The 22,310-nt window shown below is 51.0% G+C and overlaps 1 protein-coding gene across 1 annotated transcript; it reads right to left on the bottom strand.

Annotated features, from left to right (window-relative positions):
- Positions 1 to 15,121: 15,121 nt before the first annotated feature.
- On the bottom strand, positions 15,122 to 20,733 carry SERPINA11 (serpin family A member 11). Its single transcript, XM_016212487.2, has 4 exons — positions 20,112 to 20,733; positions 17,185 to 17,458; positions 16,019 to 16,166; positions 15,122 to 15,331 (listed from the first exon to the last, which is right to left on the bottom strand). Exons 1-4 carry the CDS (start codon positions 20,731 to 20,733, stop codon positions 15,128 to 15,130), a joined length of 1,248 nt encoding a protein of 415 aa, XP_016067973.2. The 3' UTR covers positions 15,122 to 15,127.
- Between the last annotated feature and the right edge of the window lie 1,577 nt (positions 20,734 to 22,310).

Here is a 22,310-nt window from a genome sequence, read left to right as displayed (position 1 = left end):
CCCCGTTCTTGTATTTCTCAGTCTCATCAAAGCACCAATAAAAGGCCCTCAGTCTAAAACTCTCTTCCTGGTGATGTCGCAGCAAAACCTGGCCCGTAAATGTGTGTGTGTGTGTGCTGCTCCCTGCAATTTTTTCAAAATAATCCTCACCTGAGGATATGTTTATTGAGTTTAGAGAGAGGGGAAGGGAGAGTGAGAGATGTGAGAGAGAAACATCGATTGGTTCCCTTCCCATATGGGCCCTGACCAGGGATCGAACCCACAACCTTCCAGTGTAAGGGGTGACGCTCCAACCAACTGAGCCACACCGGCCAAGATGCCCCCTCAAATTTTTTAATGAACTTTTAATTTCTGAGTAATTTTAGACTTGCAGAAAAGTTACTAAGATGAGTTCCTGTATATTCAGTTTTCCCTATGGTATGTTTGTCAAACTAAAACAACAACATGGTTATGTTACTATTAACTAAACTCCAGACTTTATTCAAATTTCTACACATTTGAAAACATTAGTTTCCAGTATTTAAAAATCAAGAGCTTTTTCATTTTTGCTTAGAAAATGGGAAGATGGTAGACATTGGTATATCCCCGTCCGGCAACAACTGGCTAAAAGCAAATAACAACAATAACATAATAAATAGTATTTATTGAGCACTTACTATGTGCCAAGCACTGTTCTAAGTTATTTACATGTGTCGGTGCGCTTCATCTTCACTACAAGTCTTTGGGCGACTACTCGTATCACCCCTGTTTTACAGAAGAGGCGGCAGAGGCCCTGCGACGCAAGTGGCATGCCAAGGCCAGGCGGGCGGGACGCCGAAGGGCAGGGCTAGAATACCAGCCGTCCCTGTTCCTGACCACCGCGGGTACTGCCTGCCGACCCTTTTCAGACTGCTGTCCTCCATCTCACTCTTACTCATTTCTGATTCCAAAATGCAAACTTTTTGGCATTTTCCCGGGCAGTCCTTCGCAGTCTATGAACTCAGCCCTTCCCAGTTTATAAAGCACACTTACATCAGCGGCGTCATCCGATCCCAGCAGTGGGGCTAACTCTCCCTGAGGGGTCTCCCTCATGGCCGAGGTGCTGGAATGATCGCTTTATAGTGTGTGTGGTTCCCAAACCCCCACTCCCTCCACCTACTTGGGGGCTGCTGATCATTTCTCTGCTGCAGATTGGCAAACCCCTGAGCTGGGAGACAGCCAGTGGCACCCAGGCCTCGTCAGAGACCTTCCTGAGTCACAGGTAGCAGGGGTTCCCACGGGGAAGGGCCGGGTCTGCACACGGGCTCAGGAAGCAAACCGTCATCCCAAATGACGTCTGTTCTGCACAAACGCATACATCGTACAAAACGGCCTCGCCCACTGCATGGAAAGGGTCTCACCCTATTGCTTCTTTCTTGTTGGAGCCAAAAAAGTCACCTGGGCAGTGCTGAGGCCAGCTCAGGAAGGGTCACACCAGCCCTGCCTCCCTTGCTGAGCTTCCCCCGACTTCTGCACGCTGGATGACCAGGGTGGCGCCAGCCAACCTGCTCAGGCTCGGCGTCTGTACCTTGATGCGTCGAGGCGGTGAGGTCTTTGGCAAGAAGACACCAGTGAGGGTCCACTAAATACTAATGACGTGGCGTTGCTATGGACTGTTCTAAATACTAATGACCTGGAGTTGCTATGCATCGTTCTAGCTCTAAAAAAACACCCCAGATGTGTTCATCTGAGTCCTGCCTCGTCCGGCAGGAGACTGGCAGGAACTCTGTGCCCCGCACAGCTGAGCTCTGCCAGGAGTAGTCCTTCCTCCAAGGCTGCTTGGCTGGATATCACGAAGAGCTACCTGGATCTGTGCTTTTCAGACTTTGTCATCACATCCCCCCAAACTGCGGAGGAGACGGAATACATGTCCCTGGGCTGTGGAGCAGGGTGGGCCTTTCCATCTTCTGTTATCCAGGTTTGACTCTTTCGTCCATGATGTTCGTAAGCCGCCTTTCAGCTGCGGGTGTCCTTGACTACTCTCCGCAGTCCCTGGTTCCAGGCTGATGTGATAAGTAGGCACAGCGTCTGTTGTTCACGGCTTCCTGCCCAAACTCTGCTCATAGCAGCCCCCGCGTTTTCTCAGAGAATGTGCCTTACCCCAAACCAGCTTCATGTTAGAGGCTCTTACAAAGTGCCACAGACTGGGTGACTTAGAACAACAGGAACTTGTTTCTGACGGTCCTGGAGGCTGGAAGTCCAGGACCAGGTGCCAGCATGGTTGGGTTCCGCCGAGGTTGCAGACTGCCGACTTCCCGTGTCGCGTGGTGAAAAGGGGAGAGAGAGCTCTCTGGGGTCCCTTTTCTAAGGGCGCTCATCCCACTCACGAGGGCTCCACCCTCATGACCTAACCACCTACCAAAGGCCCTACCTCCTACCACCAGCACTTTAGGGATTAGGATTTCAGTATATGACTTTTGTGGAGATACAAACATTCAGTCCATGACAAAGGCCCTCAGTGCCACAATAGAGCTCGTGGCCCACGGGTGACAGGGTCCCTCAGGTAATAGCAATAGGGAGCATAAACTTCCTTCATCATCACAGCTCCTGTTTACCGCTTTCTCCTCCTGTGCTGCAAGTTCTGTCATGGAGGGGCCTGTATTTAGTTCACTGCTTTACCCACCACGTTTAGAACAATACCAGGAATGTATCGGGCGTTTAAAAGTGCCCACTCCTGGCGAATAACATTTGTTGACCTGCTACGTGATGAACACTCTGCTGCTAAATTCATCCCTTGATATCTTAATTTACTTTCAGTGTGAGAGTACATTTCCCTCCAAACCTGCAGTGTCGCTTTTCGTATTTTCTAGTTCCTCGCTGAAGCTGAAAAGGATTACTTTCATCTTCAGAAACAGCGTTGGCTTCTAGCCTTCGTTTGGTAATTCCTTGTGGGAAACCGCGGTTTCAGGCTTAGACCGGCAGGACCACAGGAACGTGGTTACTAACATGGGAGCTTTGTTTCAGAGCCCCTCTCTCGGAAATTCTCGGAACCAAAACGGCATTCTCACACGCTGTGTTCGTACTTTCCTGACACTAAATGGAAGGCCTGGGATCTAGGATAGCACATGATATTCAAATAAAAGAAAAATAATATATATGCAGCATCAAACTATACATTTCAAGTGGTTGACTCTATCCTGAGAGGTCTGAGTCGCTGTGCAACCTCCCCTTTTCTCCGGTCGGCTAAGTGTCAGTGCATTGCCCCTACTCCAGCCCTGTGATGGGGACAGGGGCCCTTGGGGCACTTTTTCCCTGCGCGGTGAGCATGTTAACCTTTCTCTACAGGGGCGCCAGAGGCCTTGCGGGAGGACGCCGCTTCCCGCGGCTCCCAGCAGGTGCCCAGGCAGAGGGTGGCGGGGTGGGGGTGGGGGGGACACTGCGGCATGGCCGTGAGGACACCCAGGACGTGCAGGAACGTGCAGTCCCTCAGCAGCCCGGCCCAGCCTGGCGACCAGCATGACGCGGCTCCCTCCACACGCAGTCCGGGAGCTTCAGCCTCCTGTCCCCACTGGTGTCCCCGCTCCCTCTGCTACCCTCCCCTTTGGACTTTTGTGTCCTGTGGCCCTTCCGATGCTGTAGCCCTCCCGACACTGACACCGCGTGTCCTCCTGTCCTCACCGGAGTCCTCACTCCCTCCACACGTCTGATGGGTTTGGTCCGAATAAAAGGTCCGTGGGAGAAGCTGGGAAGGCAGGAGCTTGTCTCTGAGGCTCGTGGGAAATGTGTGACATCAGCTTCAGAGAGCGACGAAGGGGTGCAGGTGTCAGTTGCTGTGTGACAGACAGCGGCTGCTCTGGGGGGTGAACTGCAGAGCTGTGAAGCCCTGGAGGCAAGAAACTGCCGTCCACGGGGCAGAGTGGACACGGGAGCACTGTGCTTCCCAGAAGTTCTAATGCTTCTCAGAGTTATTTTTAACTAGTTGCCAAATTCTTAGAACGGGAGGAAAAACCCTTAGAGGTTTTTTTTTTATTTACGCAATTTGCACAATCCACAGATGTTTTCCCTTTTTCCACTCCAGGATAGTGGAAATAAGAATTCTCTTTGGAAAAGAGTCTCCTGAGCACCCCAGGTTGAGAGTAGAAGGAACAAAAAGAAGAAAAGCCGAACAAATAAGTCCCGGCTATAAAATTGGGAACACGGAGAAACAGAGCCATGTGTATATAAGAATCTGATTTACAGATGATCACAATCCAAATAAACTATGGCTACCCAGCTGCTTTGATACAATTTTGGGGGAAGATAATCTGAAAAAAATGCTTCAATATCCTATAGTCTGCATATCTTTTGAGTGAGCAATTTTTGTTCCATGGATACATTACAAGGATATGCATTTTGGTGTTTTTAAAATTAAGAAACAACTGAAAGGTCTGTTTTAAAAAGAATTTCAAACTAAAAACTTAGGCATAGCACACCTAAAAATGGAATATTATATAGTCATTAAAAGACTATGTTATTCTGCCCCAAAAAAAGTTTAAAAAGCAGTATGTAGATTAAGATACCATTCTGGTAACAGTGTGTGTGTGTGTGTGTGTGTGTGTGTGTGTTTATTTTAGCAAGGTATGTATTTATATAAGAAAAATATATAGCCAAAAGCTAATAGACTCATTCTAGGGGCTAGGTTTTCAAGTGCCTAAGTTTTATTTTTCATATTGCTTTCATGGATTTTATGAAGTGCAAATAGTGATCGTGTTTGACTTATGCAATTAAACATTGCTAAGGGCAGATTTGTAGAGGGGGTTGAAAACCTCACTGGTAGAGTGGTTCAGTCTCATTTTCTAAGTCACACGATTGAGAACATCATCAGTGTCTTACTCACAGGACACATGTACCCTCAGGAAAGCTCTCTCAGGGAGAAGTGCCTTGGCAGGCAGTGAAAAATCTGAACCCCAATTGAGTTTCCTATTTGTCTTGGTTACTTGAAACCTGAGCTTCAGACACAAAGCCCAATTGTTAGCTCGTTTTACCTGGCTCAGCTAAGTCAGGTATCGGCGGCATATCCTTGACCTTCTTAGAGCCATTGAGGGTGTCAGTCATTGGAACAATACTTCTGTGCCTTTTAAAATCTGGGCAGGAAGAATTGTACTAAGATAAAGACCAGCTGGAGCTGGATTCCAAAAAGAAACAAAAAAAGCATTTCTATACCTGCTATCATCACGCACTCTCTTGTCACTAGGAGCTAGGTATGTAGCTTATGTGTGTATATATATTCTTTTGCTTCAAAAGCCAAGAGCTTATTACTGAATTCAGTGCACAGTATGGACAATATAAATGACTGACACATCTCTTTCTGCATTTTTTCATACTCTTTCAAATGGCCTTTCTTGTATTTAAAAAACACCTTGAGTTATATTCTTTCATATTGTGTGGTTATGTAAAGGCCTCCATTCTGTTGTGGAAGAAAGTTAGACTCTGAATCCCTTTCCAGAGAGGCTGGGATGGTGGGGAAACTGGGACCTTCAGAGACAGGTACAGTCAGCCTGGCTTGCTGGAGGCTGGTGCTGGTTACCAAGCCAGTGCAGGTGGGTCCAGACTCAGCCCTCTAGGTATAGTGGGGCCGAGGGAGTGTCCTCCAATTGGCGACCTTGGCAGGTGCAGCAGGGTCTCTCTGTCTGGTTCTTTCTCACTCTCTAGGCCTCAGGGCTCCTAGCCCTGGAGACTCAGGCCTCAGCCTCCAGGGGGGTTGAGCTGAGAGAGGAGAGCCTGTGGTGAAGGCCCAGGAGCCCAGGATGGCATCTCCTCCAGCACGTGGAGGGCTGCAGGCAGGGACAGCGAGGCCCAGTGGTGGTGGCTGAGGTCTCTCGTGATGGAGGCATTCACCTCCATCACCCTCGCCTGTGGCTTCAGGGGCTCTGGTCCTTAATGCCCCAAGACACTCCCAGCCCATCTGCCAATTCATCCACCCCGCTCTGGCCCAGGAGCCGCCCCCGCCCCATGGTCCAGCCTCTGTCTTCCAGATGCAGAGCTAGTTCCCAAGTGTGTGCCCAGGGGTCCAGGCGCACAGAGCAGCCCAGCCCTCTGCCCCAGGGAAGAGTCTCGCTTATGCTTTGGTTTTACCTCTCTTTCAACCTGGAGGGTTTGTCTCCCACTTGCCTCTCAGCCCCAGTTTCTCACACCAGCGCCTTTCACCTAATGCTTGGCTGCCATGGCAGCTGTTATTGTTTTGTTTTTGTTTTTTCCCCTGCACGTAGCATAAATGTTTCTGATGTTGCCTGATAGTCTATGCTAGAAGGGCACCCAGATCTTAGTCTAAATTTGCTCTAGGGCTCTGGGTGACCTTGGGTGGGACAACTATGGCTTCAGGCCTCAGGTACTGCTTTAGGGAGAGGAAAGAAAGGCCATGTAGTGCAGACACCAGAGCGCTGGTCCTTAAGTGGGCAACACAGAACACTAAGCCTGTGGGATGTCAGGCTTATGAGATGACCTTGGTAAATGCTGGATTAAACAACGTGAGGCAAGTTTCCTTACTGCGGGCCTTCTTGGTGGTCCAGGATGACTCACTAGCAGTTTTGCCAGAGCTGGATATCAGCTGTGGTGATGGGGCACCCGAGCCGTGCATCGCTCATCCTTCAGCAGGCGAGCTCAGACTTGCTCCCACAGGAGACCAAGGGTCCCGAGCTCGCCCGTCTCCCCGCGCTTGCATCTAAATCCCCTCTTAACCAAACTACCGCTCCCTCCAGCCTGATGCCAGGCCAGCCTGCCTTTTAGCTCCACGGGCTTTTCTTTTCTTCTGACCCCTCACAAGTGTTGACCATATACACTCCTTGGGGGGTTACAGTTTAGCCAGTAAAACTACAGTATACCCTGTTAATTTGAATATTAAATAGCAACAAAAATTTTTACTGTAAGTATGTCCCCAGTATTGCACGAGCTATATTTATACTAAAAGGTTATTTGTTGAAGTTCAGGTTTAACCGGGCATCTTGCATTTTATTTGGCAGCCTTCCTCTCCAACTCTTCCTCAGCCCAGCTCCAGGGAGAAGGGGGGATGCTGAGCTGCTCCTAGGATACATCAGTGACGCTCTGTCACCAGCAGGGGGCAGCACGAGCCTTTGGGGCAGCGTCTGTGGCTTAAACATCTTTTCCTCTCTGTGCTTCTCTCCGTGTAAATGGTGGGTGATAAGACGTAGGCTTTGGGCACCCATTATCTGAGGGATCCCTGTTACTTTGACAAACATTTTCCCTCAAACACAGAGTCGATCAAGGCATTTCCGTAGACTTACAATTCAGTGTTGCCTCATTAATCTTTCTTTGGCGCTCAAGTGAAGGGATTTCTCCGCCCAGCCTGGTATGGTATTATTTAAACAGTCAGTGGCTTGAGCATTTTGTAGGGATTGCAGACTGGTGGCCCACAAACTGAACTTGACACTTGGACTTGAAAACATTGCCCAATGGGTGCAGACCCTGTGGATTAATGTCAGCCAAGGAATACACTCTCATGTCTGGTTCTCTCCGCACCCAGAAGAAGACTCAGCTATTCCACTCGCCTTCTAACTCCCCCGTGTACTTCCAGCAGTAAGTGGGCCCAGGCCAGAGCCCTTCGATCAGTCCCTGTAACGCTGGGGGGAGGGCTTTCTCTCTTACACGTGCACCAGGGTGGGACAGCACCCCATCACACATCTGCATGGGGCTGGGGGCAACATACTCCCTTTCAGCCTACTCTCTGGGTGCACCCAACCCTCTACCCCCTGATCCCCTCGCCTGCCGTTGGCTCCCTGTCTTGAAAAATTTTAACAGCAATATTCCATATTTAGGTTTGGGCAAAACAGGCCCCATGGGTCTGAGGCATATGTCAGTGGTCCAGCCCAGCTGGTGTGTGATGATTCTGGTTCATGGCCATAGACAACCATACAGAACCCATGGGTTTCCTTTGCCTTTTGCACTATGTTCAGATATTGTTGGGAAGCTCATGGGCGTTTCCAGATCCTTCCCCTATTACATTCTTGATAGCACACTGCTTTCTAAAACACCAGTGAACAAAAACAAAATAAGACCCTGTTCTACAATACTGAGAGACCCAGAGAAGAGGTAACAACAGTTCTTAATACCGAGGGTCATCTCGAGCAATGGAGTTGCCATTAGGGATTGCAGATGAGTGTGGAGGGCTCACCAGAGGAACAGAACCAATAGGAGATTATATCCAAATCTATGTCTATGTCTATATCTGTGTCTATATCTATATCTATTTCATACCTGACTTCTTATGTGAAATTGGCTCAAGTAATTATGGAAGCTGGCAAGTCCAAAATATGCAGAGCTGACAACCCAGTTTGAAGGTCATCAGGCAGGAGAATTCTTTCTTACTCAGTGGAGCGTCAGCCGTTTGTTCTGTTCAGGATTTCAACTGATTGGATGAGGCCCACCCAGCGTTATGGAGGGCAATCTGCTTTACTTAGTCTACTGGTTTAAGTGTTAATCTCACCTAAAACACCCTCGCAGAAACACTCAGAAAAACGTCTGGGCACCAAATATCTAGCCACCCAATGGCCCAGTCAAGTTGACATACTCAATGAACCTTCACTTGAGGTTATCACAGCTGGCCTCTGCCTGTGACACACAGGCTGGGACCAAACCATGAACGCTGGATGGAATACACCATGTGGATGGCTGAAGGAACCGGAGCGCAGGGCAGGCAGCATGAGTTAAGAATGAAGTTTGGAACCATCAGGCAGTTAGGACTTGAGGGACCGGGAGCCTAGAGATAACCCCAAGGACGTGACCTCAAGGCTCGGCACGCAGTTCTTCATCAAGGAGCTGCCGTTCTCCCGAGCGGTGCGTGTGCGGGATGAGATGCTGAGTGACCATGCAAAGTCACCTGCTAGGGGAGCAGATTGGAGCTGGCTCGCAGCGCTCAGGAGACAAAAATTGGTGCATAGACATGGGAAGGGGGAGGGGCCCTGGAAGACAGCCCAGGCTTTCAAGTGAGACCTCCTAGCAGCTACATGACAGGGGAAAGGCCGAACAAACAGGACTGAGGACTGAAGGCCAGCACCCACTGCATCGCCGGCGTCCTTCCTGCCTACCTGAGAGGGGAAAGTCCAGTCTCCCCTGGAGGGAGAAAAGCCCCAAAGCTACGTAATTTTAATACACATCTCTGGCGTTCAGTACAAAATAACCGGGCAGGTCAAAGAACAGGAAACACAACTGAAAACGAAGAGACAGCATAGATGCTAGTCACAGGAATCTAGATATTGGAGTTATCGAGCACAGATTTGAAAATAACCATGATTGTTTTGTATCATGAAATAGATGAAAAGGTAGAGAATCTCACGGAGAACAGGAATTCATGAAAAGAATCTAATTCAAACCCTAGAACAACTGAAAATTAGAAGCCAGTGGATTCACTTCACGGCACATCAAAAATAGCAAAAGAGAGCTGGAAATGGGGGAGAGGCAACCAGAAAATCTCCAGATTAAGCCTAGGAAAGAAAGAAGAGAAATGCGGAGAAGGGCATCAGACACCCAGGGCGTGATGGGAGCACCTAATGCCTGTGCGACTGGCTCCAGAAAGAGAGTCGGAATAGAAGCGGTTTTTAAAGAGAGAATGTCCAAGAACTTTCCAAAACAGACATCAAGTCGCAAATTCAAGAAGTTATATGAACCCTAAGCAGAATTACTACAAGAAAAACTCCACTAGGGACATCACTTTAAAACGATCGAAAGCCAAAAACAAAGAAAATTTTAAAGCAGCCAGAGGGAGAAAAAATTCATCACCTTCAAAGGATAATATTAAGAATTATAGGCAAGTCTTCAACCCCAGCTGTGAAAGTCAAACTATGATAGCATGGCATTTTATAGCACCAAAAGTCACCACCTGCAGACCTAAAATTCTAAACCTGATGAAAATACCCTCTCAGAATAGAGGGGAAAGGAAAGGTGTTTTAGAGGAGTCCATCTGATTTCTTGGTCATGAAAACAGGCACTGTGAGTGTTTTTTGTATTAAAGTATTTGTAGTGTTTTGAGCCGTTTAATCTAGGAATTGAGGCTCACAGGAGTGGGGGGATGTGGAGGTTTGAGGGCTGCTGGGGGGCGGGGGGGGGGGGACAGAGAAAGAGGCACCAGCTACTTTAGCCTGAACTCCTGGTGTGGGCCGCACAGCAAACACCAAAGGCAAACAAAGCGAAACTAGCAAACAACTACCTCTGAGAAACTGAACTGGAGGAGCTGACTTAATAGCAAGACTCATTCTGAAGCCACATTAATTAAGACGGTGTGGTGTTGACACAAGAAAGGAAAACAGTTTAACACAATAGTCAATAGAAAGCCTGGGGACAGACCCGCTCCTACAAGGACAGCTTCAGAGCTCTCAGCTGGGTTTCGGGCTGGAATGAAGCGGGGAGGCATTTTATGGCAATTTCCATGGGCTCTTTGGGACACATGGAACCTTGAGGCGGGGTGACAGACAGCAGTGGCCCCTGTGATATTTTCACCACAGGATCCTGTGTGTTCATGCAGGTTGAACCTGGCCAGGGGCATAGTCCCGCCGTTCAAAGCCTAAGTTAACTGCCATCCAGGGACAAAGCAAGTGTGTCTGGGACTCTAGAGCACTGCAGAGATGGTTCAGGGCCCACTGGAGAGAGCGTCACTAGCTCTTTAAAAATAGAAACTTTACGTAGCTGTTGACTTATTGTGAAAAAGGTCAGGTTCTTCTCGGTGGCTAAAAGTTCCGCATGGAGTATAAATACATTTGTAGTCTCCATTTGGGAAGAATTTACTTAAGTCCCAGATGATTGAAAGTGACAGCTTAAGGAGGAAGGGAAGGAATGCAGTGAATGATCACTAACAATGATGCTTTTGTGGGGCAGAGCCCCAGGGCTGTCACCCATGGGTGCCTCTGCAGTCACAGCCCCGTTCCCTGGGCCTGTGCCTTCCGTAGTGCCACTGTGTCATAGTGAACGTCTCTGCAACAAGAATGGTCTTGCCTTCCAGGTGAAGGCTTTCATGCGCAGGCGAAGTGCCTGAAGCTTCTCCATCCACACCTTTGGGTCTGGAAGAAGCGCAACCCACACAGTTTCCCTGGGAGGGGTCACATTCGGCACCCACACCAGTGGCCACTTGGGATTTGGACAGTCCCCAGAGTTGAGCCGTGCTCTGTGGGAACAGAGCGCAGCCTTGGTGGCTGGAGCGGCCAAACTGGCAGGGCGGAAAGGAAAAAAATGTTCCCTGAGCACCTACTGTGTGTCAGGCGCTTAATGGGTCACACTCATGACCTCATTTGATTTTCAGAACCATTCTGTAAAATGGGCTTTAAACTTTCCATTTTGCAGAAGAAACCGAGGCATAGAGGGATCAAGCAGCGGGTCCGAGGTTGCCCAACCAGTGGGAGGCTGTAAGAATTCACTAGGGTCGGAATTCCGCCTCAGCGGGTCTCCCAAGGAGCAGGGGAGGAAGACTGAGGAATAGTCCAGGGCCCCCCACTAAGCCATCGCACGCTTTGTGCACCCTGGTACCGCCCGTCACCAAGCTCCTTTCTTCCCCACCTCTGAGTCTTTGCCTCAAAATTCCGCCACGTAACAGAACTTCCCCTGTAGCGGAGGAAAAGGAATTCCCCCCCCTTCCCCTCAGAGTTCTTCTGGCTGGTCTAGGAATCAAATTGACGTGAGGCAGATGAACAGGAGGAAATAACAAGCCTGTCACGTAGGGACATGCGGGGGCTCCGCAGAATATGGACTCAGCCCAGATCTGCCTACAGGCCCGTAGGCGGCTGTGCACGGAGCAGCGGGAGGCGGGCTGGGGCCGCGAAGGGAAGGCAGGCAGTTCCCGGGTGGGCGAGAAGGAGCGGAGGCGGGAAACGTGTCCTCACGGGCCACGGCCACGGCCACGGGAAACAGTGGGCACAGAAGGCGTCTACCAAACAGGCTCCGTCGGGTTCCTCTCTGTTCATGTCATGCTGACCTTTAAGCAGGTTTCTCCATCTGAGTTCCTTTAGGCAGGTAAGGGGGAGGGCCAAAGTTTCTTTCTGAGTCTTCTGTTTCTTAAAGATAACCAGCTTAAAAGAATCAGCTTCCCCCAAAGGCATGTCTTGGGGTGGCAAACCCTGCTTCCCCTCGCCTGTCGCAGCGTAAGGTTAGAGAGAGCTTTTGTTTTCCTGCTGCTTCTGCACCAGCCCCTGTCCCAGGCGACGTCAGTAAACGGATGAATGGTCGTGTCTCTGTCCCCACTAAGGGCTTTCTAGACCACCAGCTGCCCCCCTGCTCCTGGGTCAGCCCTGTCCTCGCAGATGCCCCGAGAGCCGGGTCCTTGCGGGGTGGCAGGCAGGTGTGGACAGACAGCTTCTCAGCAGTGCTCCCAAGCAGAGGTGTCACATAGAGCTAAGCACAGGGACAGGGAGCCCAGCCGCCCGGATTTAAGTCCAGGCCCTGCTTCCGTTTTCCTGCCTGTGAGAGGGAGACACGGCAGAAGCTGTCTCACGATTGTTGGCTGAGTTTGCTGATAATCTGCCCACAACAGTGTGTGGCACTGGTCAGTGCGCGGTGGACGCAGCACCGGGTACTCCTGCAAGGACACTGGGCACGGAGGGAGACCTGTGGGGTGTTTGATGCTTCTGGGATCGCCAGGCCTGGGCCGGAGCGGAGAGTTAGTAAATATCTCGGGACCACTGGCTACCCTGAGAGGACAGAGAGAGGACAGGGAGGTAGTTTCCTGTCACAGGGAAGGTGAGGGGACACATCATAGTCTCCGTCTTAAATCCAGCTTCTCCGCCAAGACCTCCGTCTGGTCACCGTCATGGGCCCAGCTGCCCCTTCAGCCGCTTCGCAGTGATGGGGTGCGATAGCCTGATTATTATGATTTACAGTTTCATTGTATAACTAGTTGTATTTATTTCATAGTATGATGCATGATATGTTGTTACAAGTTTTTCCTTCCCAGGCCATTTGCGTTCCCTTTAAACCCAGCAGACCTTTTTATGGTCGGACGCAAACCCACAGGGCGTTAAGAAAAACAAAGTCATAAATCTAGAGGCACAGAATAGTCAGACATGTGCTGACTGCAGGACTCAGATACCGTCTAATCTGTGCATCGCCAGATTGGTCAAGAACAATAGCTGATGTCTACAGACCTCCGGGGCTGTAGGTAGCTGCATTCCATTCCCAGCCTCAACTTACCCCACCCTATTCCCCTTTATAATCCCGTCCCTTGCACTGTGCTGTGAGACAGCTTTTGGATGCTTGTAAGCCCCCTGTCTTCTTGGTTGGCTGGCCTTCTATGACTCAACCTACCTCTGTTGAATTGAACCCACCTGGGGTTTCCCAGTAGCAACAGGGACTTGCTTGAGCACGTTCTTGTCCACGAAAAACTCGTCCTCGCTGTGCTCATACAGTGTTTTACTCACTTGTTTCGTTTATTGTCTGTTTTCCCCACTAGAATGTGAGCCCCATGAGGGCAGAACTTACTATCTGTTTTGTTCACTGCCCTGTTGCTTTGGCCTAAAATGGTGCCTGGCACTTAGTAGGTGTTCAACAAATCTGTGTTGGAGCAGGGAATGCATGTGCCCCACGTAATGGCTATCCACACGCTTTAATGTAAGTACTTGTTCAAATAAGAGAAGTGGTGTCCACTTTCCCAATAGGCAGGCAGGGCAGGGAGAGGGGTTGCAGGGGGTCACAGGGGACTGGCTGGGATCGGGGATTGTGTGTGCTGGTGGCCTGGTGGAGAAGGGATGTGGGAAGGGCCAGCCCAGGCCACGCAGTCAGGGCAGAGCTCACAGTGCAGTACCCCCCTGCCGGCCCTCACCCTGGCTTCACCCCACTCGGTCTTACCCGTGCCCAGCTGTCCACGTCCACGTCTAGCCACGAGCCTACAGACAGTCCCCACTGTCTGCAGGACAGAGTTCCCAGCCTTTCCCCTGGCATCCAAAGCCTCTATCCTTTGACCTCCGAAACCTCTCTGGCATCGCCTTCCGCTGTGACCCGCATGGACTTGCTGTCGCTCGACACTGGTCTCGCGCGCGTTACCAGAACATGCCTTTTTCTTTCTCTTCCCAGCGGCCTGTGCCCGTCGCGTATTTTCCCCGCCCTCCCCAGATTGTCTCAGCCTCTTTCCCCTTGCAGAAGATCTACCTGGTTTTCAAGACTCAACTCAGGTCTCACCTGCTTGGGGGCATTTTGGGGATATGACTTCTTCCTAGACGTGCACCACCCACAGCCACCCTCTCGGTCCTGGCACCGACTTTGTTGTGGGGACAGGTATTGTCACACTCATGGTATACACAGGGGTGGGCAAAGTAGGTTTATAATACAGTAATTAATAAATAATAAAACAAGAATAAACTCTGTGTTTTGCATGCTCTCAACTGGAAACCTCCTTTTTCCGACCCCTGTACACGCAGCTAAGTTGACATCCCTCTGTGTTTCCCCACCAGTTGCAGGCGGGTGTCCCTTTAAGACTGCAGGGAAGGGACGCGTGGGGACATGGGCTTCCAACCTCTGAAGGAGGCTGCACTGCAACCAGATACTGCCCCCTAGTTTATCCCACCAACCAGGCGTTTGGCCCACACCCATTGCCACCTGACCACATTAACCCTCCACTTCCTTTGACCATGGGGTTGCCCTTGGACGTGTGATGGCCCATGTTGGACTGGCCCGTTTGTGCACTGGCCCATCCTCGCACCCGCCTCCGCATGGAGCATGGTACCGAGTTCCTGTCTTGGCACCCGTCTCCTCTCAGGGTGATCTGCCCCTGACTCCTGGGCAATGACGTTTTAGGGCGACCTCACTTTGTAGTGCCGACATGGGCCACTGTGAAGGGAGAGACTCACTGGTTGCTCCTTTTCCTGGGACCCTTACCCAAAGGACACTCGGGAAAGACCCACCGCAGTGACGGTGGTAGTGGACATGTCCCAGGAGGACAGAACATGGAGCTATTCTCATTGTCAACTTGCTGACCACAGCTGACACCAGATTCAAGGAGACTGTAGAGTGAATGGGTGAAAGGGACCCGCCCCCCCTTTGTACCATTGCTCCTCAGTGTTCACAAAACCCAAGGTCAACTTTATTAGGAGCTGTGCACACAGGTGAACGGGTCCTCCCAGCAGCCCACGGTGCAGGCTGGCGATAGCCTTCCTGTTAATTTGCAGGGGACAGACAAGACACCCCCTGGCCTCCTGCCACGTCACCCTCCAGCAGGGTTGACGACTTTTCCCAGGAAGAGTAAGCTCTGGGTGGTCACCTCCCAAAGGAGCACCAGGAAGGGCCTGTTGAAATGGGCGTGTGGGGCTGAGGTCACGTTCAGAGACTGGGGCTGGGACAGGAGGCCAGACGCAACCCCTGCCTTGGTTCCCCGCTCGTTCATGTCCAGTGCTGCTTTGTGTGACACCTGGAAGGAGAAGAGAGGGCAGGGACAGCTCAGGACACTCCAAGGGACAGAGTCCACGTCGTGTGACGCTAAGGAGAGGGAGGCAGGCCTCTCTCATCCAGGCCTCACAGGCCCCGTCTTCCAAGAAAGGAGCTCCAGCCTTGGCTTTATTTTTTCCCCTCTCCCCGCCTTTCCCTGTCTCTCATGGGAGGGTACGCCTGCTCCTTGGTGGGGGGACCAACGACCCTGAGCATGGCTGAGGGCCGCCTGAGCATGGACTCAACAGCAATGTTTTGGTACAGGCCCACGAGCCGCACGTCCTCTCTCTAAGCCTCAGCTTTCTCATCTCTAAAATGGCCTGCTCAGCCCGATTGGTGGTTAAGATGCACTCGGCGGAACCGGCCCTCTTCTCGCCATAGTTACAACAAAGGCAGGTAGGGCTTCACTGCTGTCCCAGGGATGTGAGGAATCAAAGCAAAGCTGTCCCACACCTGGGGAAATGTGGCTTCATGGATGGCCCCGAATACGTGCCTATCTATCTGGGCCGTGTCCTGTGTGAAGAAGAAAGAGAGGTGGAGAGGGGGCTGCCCGTGGAAAGGAGCCTTAAGGATCGTGTATTAAAGAACCAGTATCGGAAGAAAAAGGGGAACTTATGCCAGAAGGGAGTAGTCGCCGCTCCCACGCATACGCCCACGGCCGCCTCCTTACCCTGGAGATGGTTCTGTTGAGCTGTCCAGTGGTTCCCAACAAGTCAGCTTCTAAGTTGAATATGTTGGTGAGACCAATGTGGGGAAGTATTTCTTCCAGGTTGTATGTTCCAGAAATGGAAAACCTTGGCAGATGCAAGTCCAGCAGGCTGGGGAGAGAGTCAGACAGAGAGGGAGCGCTGTTTCGTTCCCTTGCTGCTCCTGCCCTAGAGGTCGGCAGCCTGTGCTTCGGGAGGGAAAGTGTTTCCCAGAGTGTGGGGATCCAGTCTTCCCACGACACTACCTGCTCTGCCAGAATGTTCCACAGCCCAAACAGTTTTCACAAAGCATAACTGATCGAATCCACGTGATAACCATGTAAGGTAAACACTGGTAACCTTCTCCTACCTCCATGTCCAATTCATCAGCAAGTTCTGCTGGCCTGCCTCCTAAACTACAGCATTCCCGCTGTACTCGATCTGGGGCACTGGGCAGGCATCTCCTGGTCGTACAGGAACCTGTGTGTTTCCTTCAGGGGCATCATAGGGATGGGGAGGGAGGTCCTCTCGCTCACGAAGAAGCTCTCTGGCTTCTGGGTCTGGTGGTGATGGAAGGGATGCTTCCACTTGGCTTAGGACACCAAACATCCCATGGCCCCTTCTCTTCAGACTTGACAGACCTCGTGTGACCTCTTCACAGACCCCTTCAGACCTCTTGTGTCTGGATCTGAGAAGACCCTGGCACGGCCATCTATCTCCATCTTTGAGGGAGAGCTTTCTAGATGCCTGGCACTGGGCTGGGGTTTTTACAAAGCATAACTGATCGAATCCACATGATAACCATGTAAGGTAAACACTGGTAACATTCTCCTACCTCCATGTCCAATTCATCAGCAAGTTCTGCTGGCCTACCTCCTAAACTACATCCTAAATCCATCTATTGGCAACCCCCCAGTGCAGGCCACCATCATCTCTCCCCTGAGTGAACTTCAGGGATCTGATGAGAGATGGTGGACGTGAAGTGTGGGCACAAGTCACTAGAATGCCTCTCTCTCCTGTTCCTGGCCTGCCTTGCCCAAGATCACAGCTGGTTAGCCTAACCTAGGGCTGGACTCTTGCCATTGGAGTTTATTGAGACCTGCTCAGGTCTTGACCAAGGTCTGCCTGGGTCCTTCCGCGTGTCACTCACCTGGGCAGGAGCCGCTGGCTCCATCTCCTCAGGGTCTCAGGCTGCAGAGTGGCCTCCACCTGCTCCATTTTCCCCGGGTCCGGGAGGACCAGCAGGGCCAGCGCATTCCCGCTGTACTCGATCTGGAGCACTGTGCAGGCCAGCTCCTGGTCGTACAGGAACCTGTGCATTTCCTTCTGGTGCATCAGAGGGATGGGGAGGGAGGTCCTCTCGCTCACGAAGAAGCTCTCTGGCTTCTGGGTCTGGTAGTGATGGAAGGGATGCTTCCACTTGGCTTAGGACACAAAACCGTAAAACCGTGAGGACACGCTCCACAAGAGCAAGTCTGCGCGGACGTACTCTACACCACACTGCTGTGGTGACTTCCTCTTGAGGGTGTAAGTCTAAGGCACAGATACGGAATCAGGAGGCCAGAATTTAGGTCTGATTCAGCCACCAAAACAAGTCCCCAGAGTGTGAGCTCTAATGGCCTGTGATTTCATTTCATGTCAGAGCAATTTAGCTTTCAAGAGGCGAAAATGTAGTATTTTCATCTACCTACTAAGCATGTGTGAGGCATTATCTCTTTGTATCTTCATCAAAATTAATGGTAAACAAGTATTATAATCTTCATGTCAGAGGTGAGGAATTGAGTCTGTGAATTATGGAAGTGTTCTCAATGTGCAGACCCACTCAGTGCTAGCGCAGGGGTTGGGGCTGACTCTGCTCTGAGGCTCAGGCTCTTGGCAAACACCCAAGAGCAGTCTCTACCCAGCTGCCTTCTATGCCTTCAACATAGAAGGTGGAGGGCCACCCTCCCCCTCCCGACTCCCTAATATTCAAACTGGAAAAAGAAGGAATTTAGTTAATAAACTGTAATATATAATGCAAAAGCCCAGTAAGGCACCGTCGGAAATGCAGAATTTGGTGGTCACAGTCTTGTCCACGTGCGTGGTATCGCCTCTGTTTCTATTTATAATCTCCACCCCTAGCCCATCCTGACTTGGCCTCTCAAAAGCACTGGTCTTGGAGAGGAGGGGCTGGCTCCTCCTGTCCCCCCTGCCCGCACCCAACCAGTGACCAAGTACCGCTGATTCTATCTCCAAAGCCACAACTCTATCCAAGCCCTCATCTTACTTTGCTCCGCTTCTAGAACATCCTAACTTGTCTCTGCTGTCTGACCCTTACTGCCCACAAACCATTTTCCAAAGTGCAGCCAGACTAGTCTTTCCCGAGCCAGATGTGATTATGTCACTCAGTGCTTCCACCTGTTGGGTAACCCTGGGGTCCCATAGATAGAGTCTGGGATTCTCCGTGGAGCTCTTTCCACGGCCGCTCTGGGCCTTGTCCCAGGCACTCCCCTGTTGGTTCTGTTCCAGCCAAACCGAATGTGTTTAATTTCCTCGAGAAGGCGATGGTATCTTCAGCTTGGACTTTTACATGTTCTGTTGACTCCACCTGAGACCCCGTCTCTCACCTTTCCTGCAGCCTCTTTGCCTCAGCTTTCATGCCCAACTTAGATTCCCTGTCTCCCAGGGAGCCTCCCCTCGCTCCCAAGTCTGGGTGAGTGTCTCCGTCAGAGCCCGGGGCACCCACACCCCCTCATGCAGAGCACCATTTTCCCACGGAGTTGTACCTGCCTTTTACTTATTTAACTCACGTGCGACTGTGGAAAGACTGTCTCTTATTCGTAACTCTCCCCAAGTCCTCTCACCCCAGTCTTCACCGTGGGAAAAGCATCAGACAAATCCTGAGGGGCTTTCTGCACAATACCCGGCCAGTTCCCCCCAAGCCGCCACGGTCATTAAACCCAGGGGAGTCAGAAACTGTCACAGCCAAAAGGGGCCAAAACTAACGTGACAACTAAATGTAGTGTAGATGGTGGATGGGGTCGCGGAACAGGAAAAAACAAAAAAAATTAGGTGAAAACTAAAGAATATCTGAATCAAGTGTGAACTTGCATTTCAAAGAATGGAGGAGCTCATGTTCCTAGCAGCATATATAAAGATATATGCTACTAATTCAGGAAATAACTGAAGTAAAAAAAAGATAAGGGCCCTAAAAGGGTGAAATGTTCAATGCAACAGTCAAAATTATCTACATAAGTTAAGATCTGGTAATGACAGTAAAATATGTGAAATAATATGTAGAGAATGAGAGCATCGCTGTAAAAAATTAAAACACCTTGAGTGTATTAGAGATGATTATGTACATACACCTAATGTGCTCGTGGTGTGAACACATGGGTGAGAAGGATACTCGCCAGCCCTAGGACAGTGCTGGCTTCTGGGAGGGACAGACAGAAGGAAATGGGGCCAGGAAAGCATTAAAAAGAAATTGAACTGTATCTGCAACGTCGTATTAAAAAAATCTGAAGGAAATGGTAAAATGTTAATATGTGCTCATTCTTGGTGGGGGGAGTGTATAGTGGTTTTATATTCTTCTTTGTATATTTCTGTATGTTTGAAATCAATAATAATAATATAAAAAATAAGATATTTTTCTAAAAGTGAATTATTAATAGAAAAGTGAGATCGAGTGCATAACAAAACTTCAGAATAAAAATAAAATAGAAAAAAACATGGCAAGCCCAGCCAGTGGCTCAGCAGTTGAGCATCAACTTAGGACCCAGGAGATCGCAGTTCGATTCCCGGTCAGGGCACATGCCCGGGTTGCGGGCTCGATCCCCAGTGGAGGGCATGCAGGAGGCAGCCGATCAGTGACTCTCTCATCGTTGATGTTTCTCTCTCTCCCTCTCCCTTCCTCTCTTTGAAGTCAATAAAGATTCTTAAAAAAAATTTAAAACCATGGCAAGAGAAAGCACATATTGATACATCAGAAGCCATAGTATAGCACATTATTTAAATACACAGCGTCACCGCCTCAGCTGCAAGACTTAGGATGGGGCCCTTCTCGGGCGGGCGGGACGGGGAGGCGGCAGTGCTCACCCTTGAAGAAGACGTAGTTCAAGAGCACCAGGCGCGTGTCCTCGGTGAGCTCCTGCAGGCCGTCCGCCACCTGCCCGTACGTTCGCTTCCTCACGTAGTCGTTAATGAGCCTCCGTGCTGTGGCAGGATCTGTGAAGTTCACGGAAAAGGCAGAGGCCCCGTATAGCTCCCTGATGTCATCCAGAAAGTGCTGCCGAGGCTTCAGCTGCTTGTCCAGGAACAGGGAGTGGCCGACTTTCAGCTCAAGCTTGGGACTGGGCAGGTCGAGGGTGCGGATGAGGCTATGGAAGCCCTGGTGGACCGTGGCGGGCGGGGTCTCCGTGAGGTTAAAGCCGAGGCCCTCCAGGATCTGCCTCGCAGTGTCAGCCTGGGCCCCGAGAGAGAGCAGGGCCAGGGTGGTGGCGACACTCACTGGGGAAAAGAAGATGTTTCCTGGGGTTTCCGCGGCCAGCTGCTTGTACACACGCAAAGCAAAGCTGCTGACGGTCGGAGTGACTTGGTGGTAGGCGGGAGCTGGCTCTGAGAGCTGACCGCTGGGGGCCGGGGGCAGCCCCGGGCTCTTATCTCCATGGGCAGAGGCCAGGACCCCTGCGCCCAGCAGCCACAGCCATGCTGGCCACATCCTCTGAAAATAAGGAGTGAACACATCACTCTCTCTAAATGACAGCACGGCTCCCCAAGGCTCCCACAGCAAACCTCACATCCAGACTGTACCCCACAGGCGTCCTGAGGAGCCCTGCAGAGGATGAGTGGGGGTGAGCAGCCCAGGCTGCCAACACTCTTCCCCAAGGCCCCAGTCAGAGCAGTGGCCCTTTGTCTGCTTTACACAGTGATACGGCCATAAGATGTGGTTGAGAAAAGGACTCCGGGCTATATAAACAACTTCCACCATCTATTTTTCCTCCCTCCCTCCCTCCCTCCCTCTCTTTTTTTTTCCTTTCTTCTTTCCAATCATTCATTAAGTCTCAAGGATTGAGATGATGCTTAAAAGTCCTGAGCGAATGTTTGGGACACCGTGACAGTGAGTGTTGCCGGGCCTCCCTTGCAGCTAGGTGTGGCCATGAGCTATAATCTCGCCAACTGGAGGGGAGAGGATGGCATGTGTAACTCCTGGGACAGGCACGCACAGAGCCAGGCGTGCCCTCTACACTTTGGCCTTCCATAGCTGGAGTGTGGGCGTGATGGTCAGCCATGGGGACCCCTTGAGGGTTGGCCAGGCTGGAGGCTGGATGGAACCTGGGGGCAGACATGGGAGAGAAATCAACTCTGCCTCCATCAAACTTGTTACCTCAAGCTCCTCTTGTCACATGTAGTGGCTTAAACTATATTTTAATTGATGCAAAGATTCGGGAAAGATTTCTGTTATAGGTTGAATTGTGCCCCCCCCTCATTATATGCTGAAATCCTGATCCCCAATATCTGAGAGTGTGATCATCTTTGGAAAGTGGGTCATTGAGTTGTAGGAATTAGTTAAGCTGAAGTCATTATATGGACCCTGATCCACTAAGCCTGGTGTCCTTATGAAAAGGGGGAATTTGGATACAGACACACCCTCGGGAGAACACCGTGTGAGATGAAGGCAGAGATAGACAAGCCACAGAAGACAAAGATCCCAGCTACCCGCCAGGAGCTCCAGAGAGGCCACAATCCTCCCTCAGCCTCGGAAGGAACCACCCTGCCCACACCTTGGCCTTGGCCTTCCAGCCTCTGGAACTGACAGTGCATTTCTGTTGTTGAAGCCACCCAGTCTGCTCTCCTTGGTTGTGACAGCCCCAGGACACTAACCCAGTATCTCTCGTGCTTTAAGCTCCACATCTGCCTGGAGAGCCTCAGTGCACCTCGAGGGGACAATAGGTTGCAGGAGCGGGCGACCCCTTGTTTCCGGCCTGGGACGCAGTTCCTCTAGAGGGGAAGCGGCAGTGTGGATGCCTGTCTGCTTACTCTGCCCCCATCTAGAGCCCCCTTCCCCTCTCAGGGTCTCCACACGCATCCCCACGTGCCCACAGCACACACACTGCCGCCCTGCCTCTCAGGCTCCCTGACCGTGATGTCCCAGTGAGGACAGTACTGTCCCCCTCCTCCCTTCAGAATGGACACTCCCACCGCCCACGCCACGGTGGCTGTTCACCGCTGACCACCTGATCCTTGCCCATCTGTCCTGATAACGTTCATGTCTTAATCAGCATCTTGAATACCATT

Source organism: Miniopterus natalensis, chromosome 1 (genome assembly GCF_054644295.1).
Source record: "Miniopterus natalensis isolate mMinNat1 chromosome 1, mMinNat1.hap1, whole genome shotgun sequence".
NCBI classification, from domain to species: Eukaryota; Metazoa; Chordata; class Mammalia; order Chiroptera; family Miniopteridae; genus Miniopterus; species Miniopterus natalensis.
Note: the sequence above shows the minus strand (reverse complement) of the source record. Positions and strands in the feature narration are given on the sequence as shown.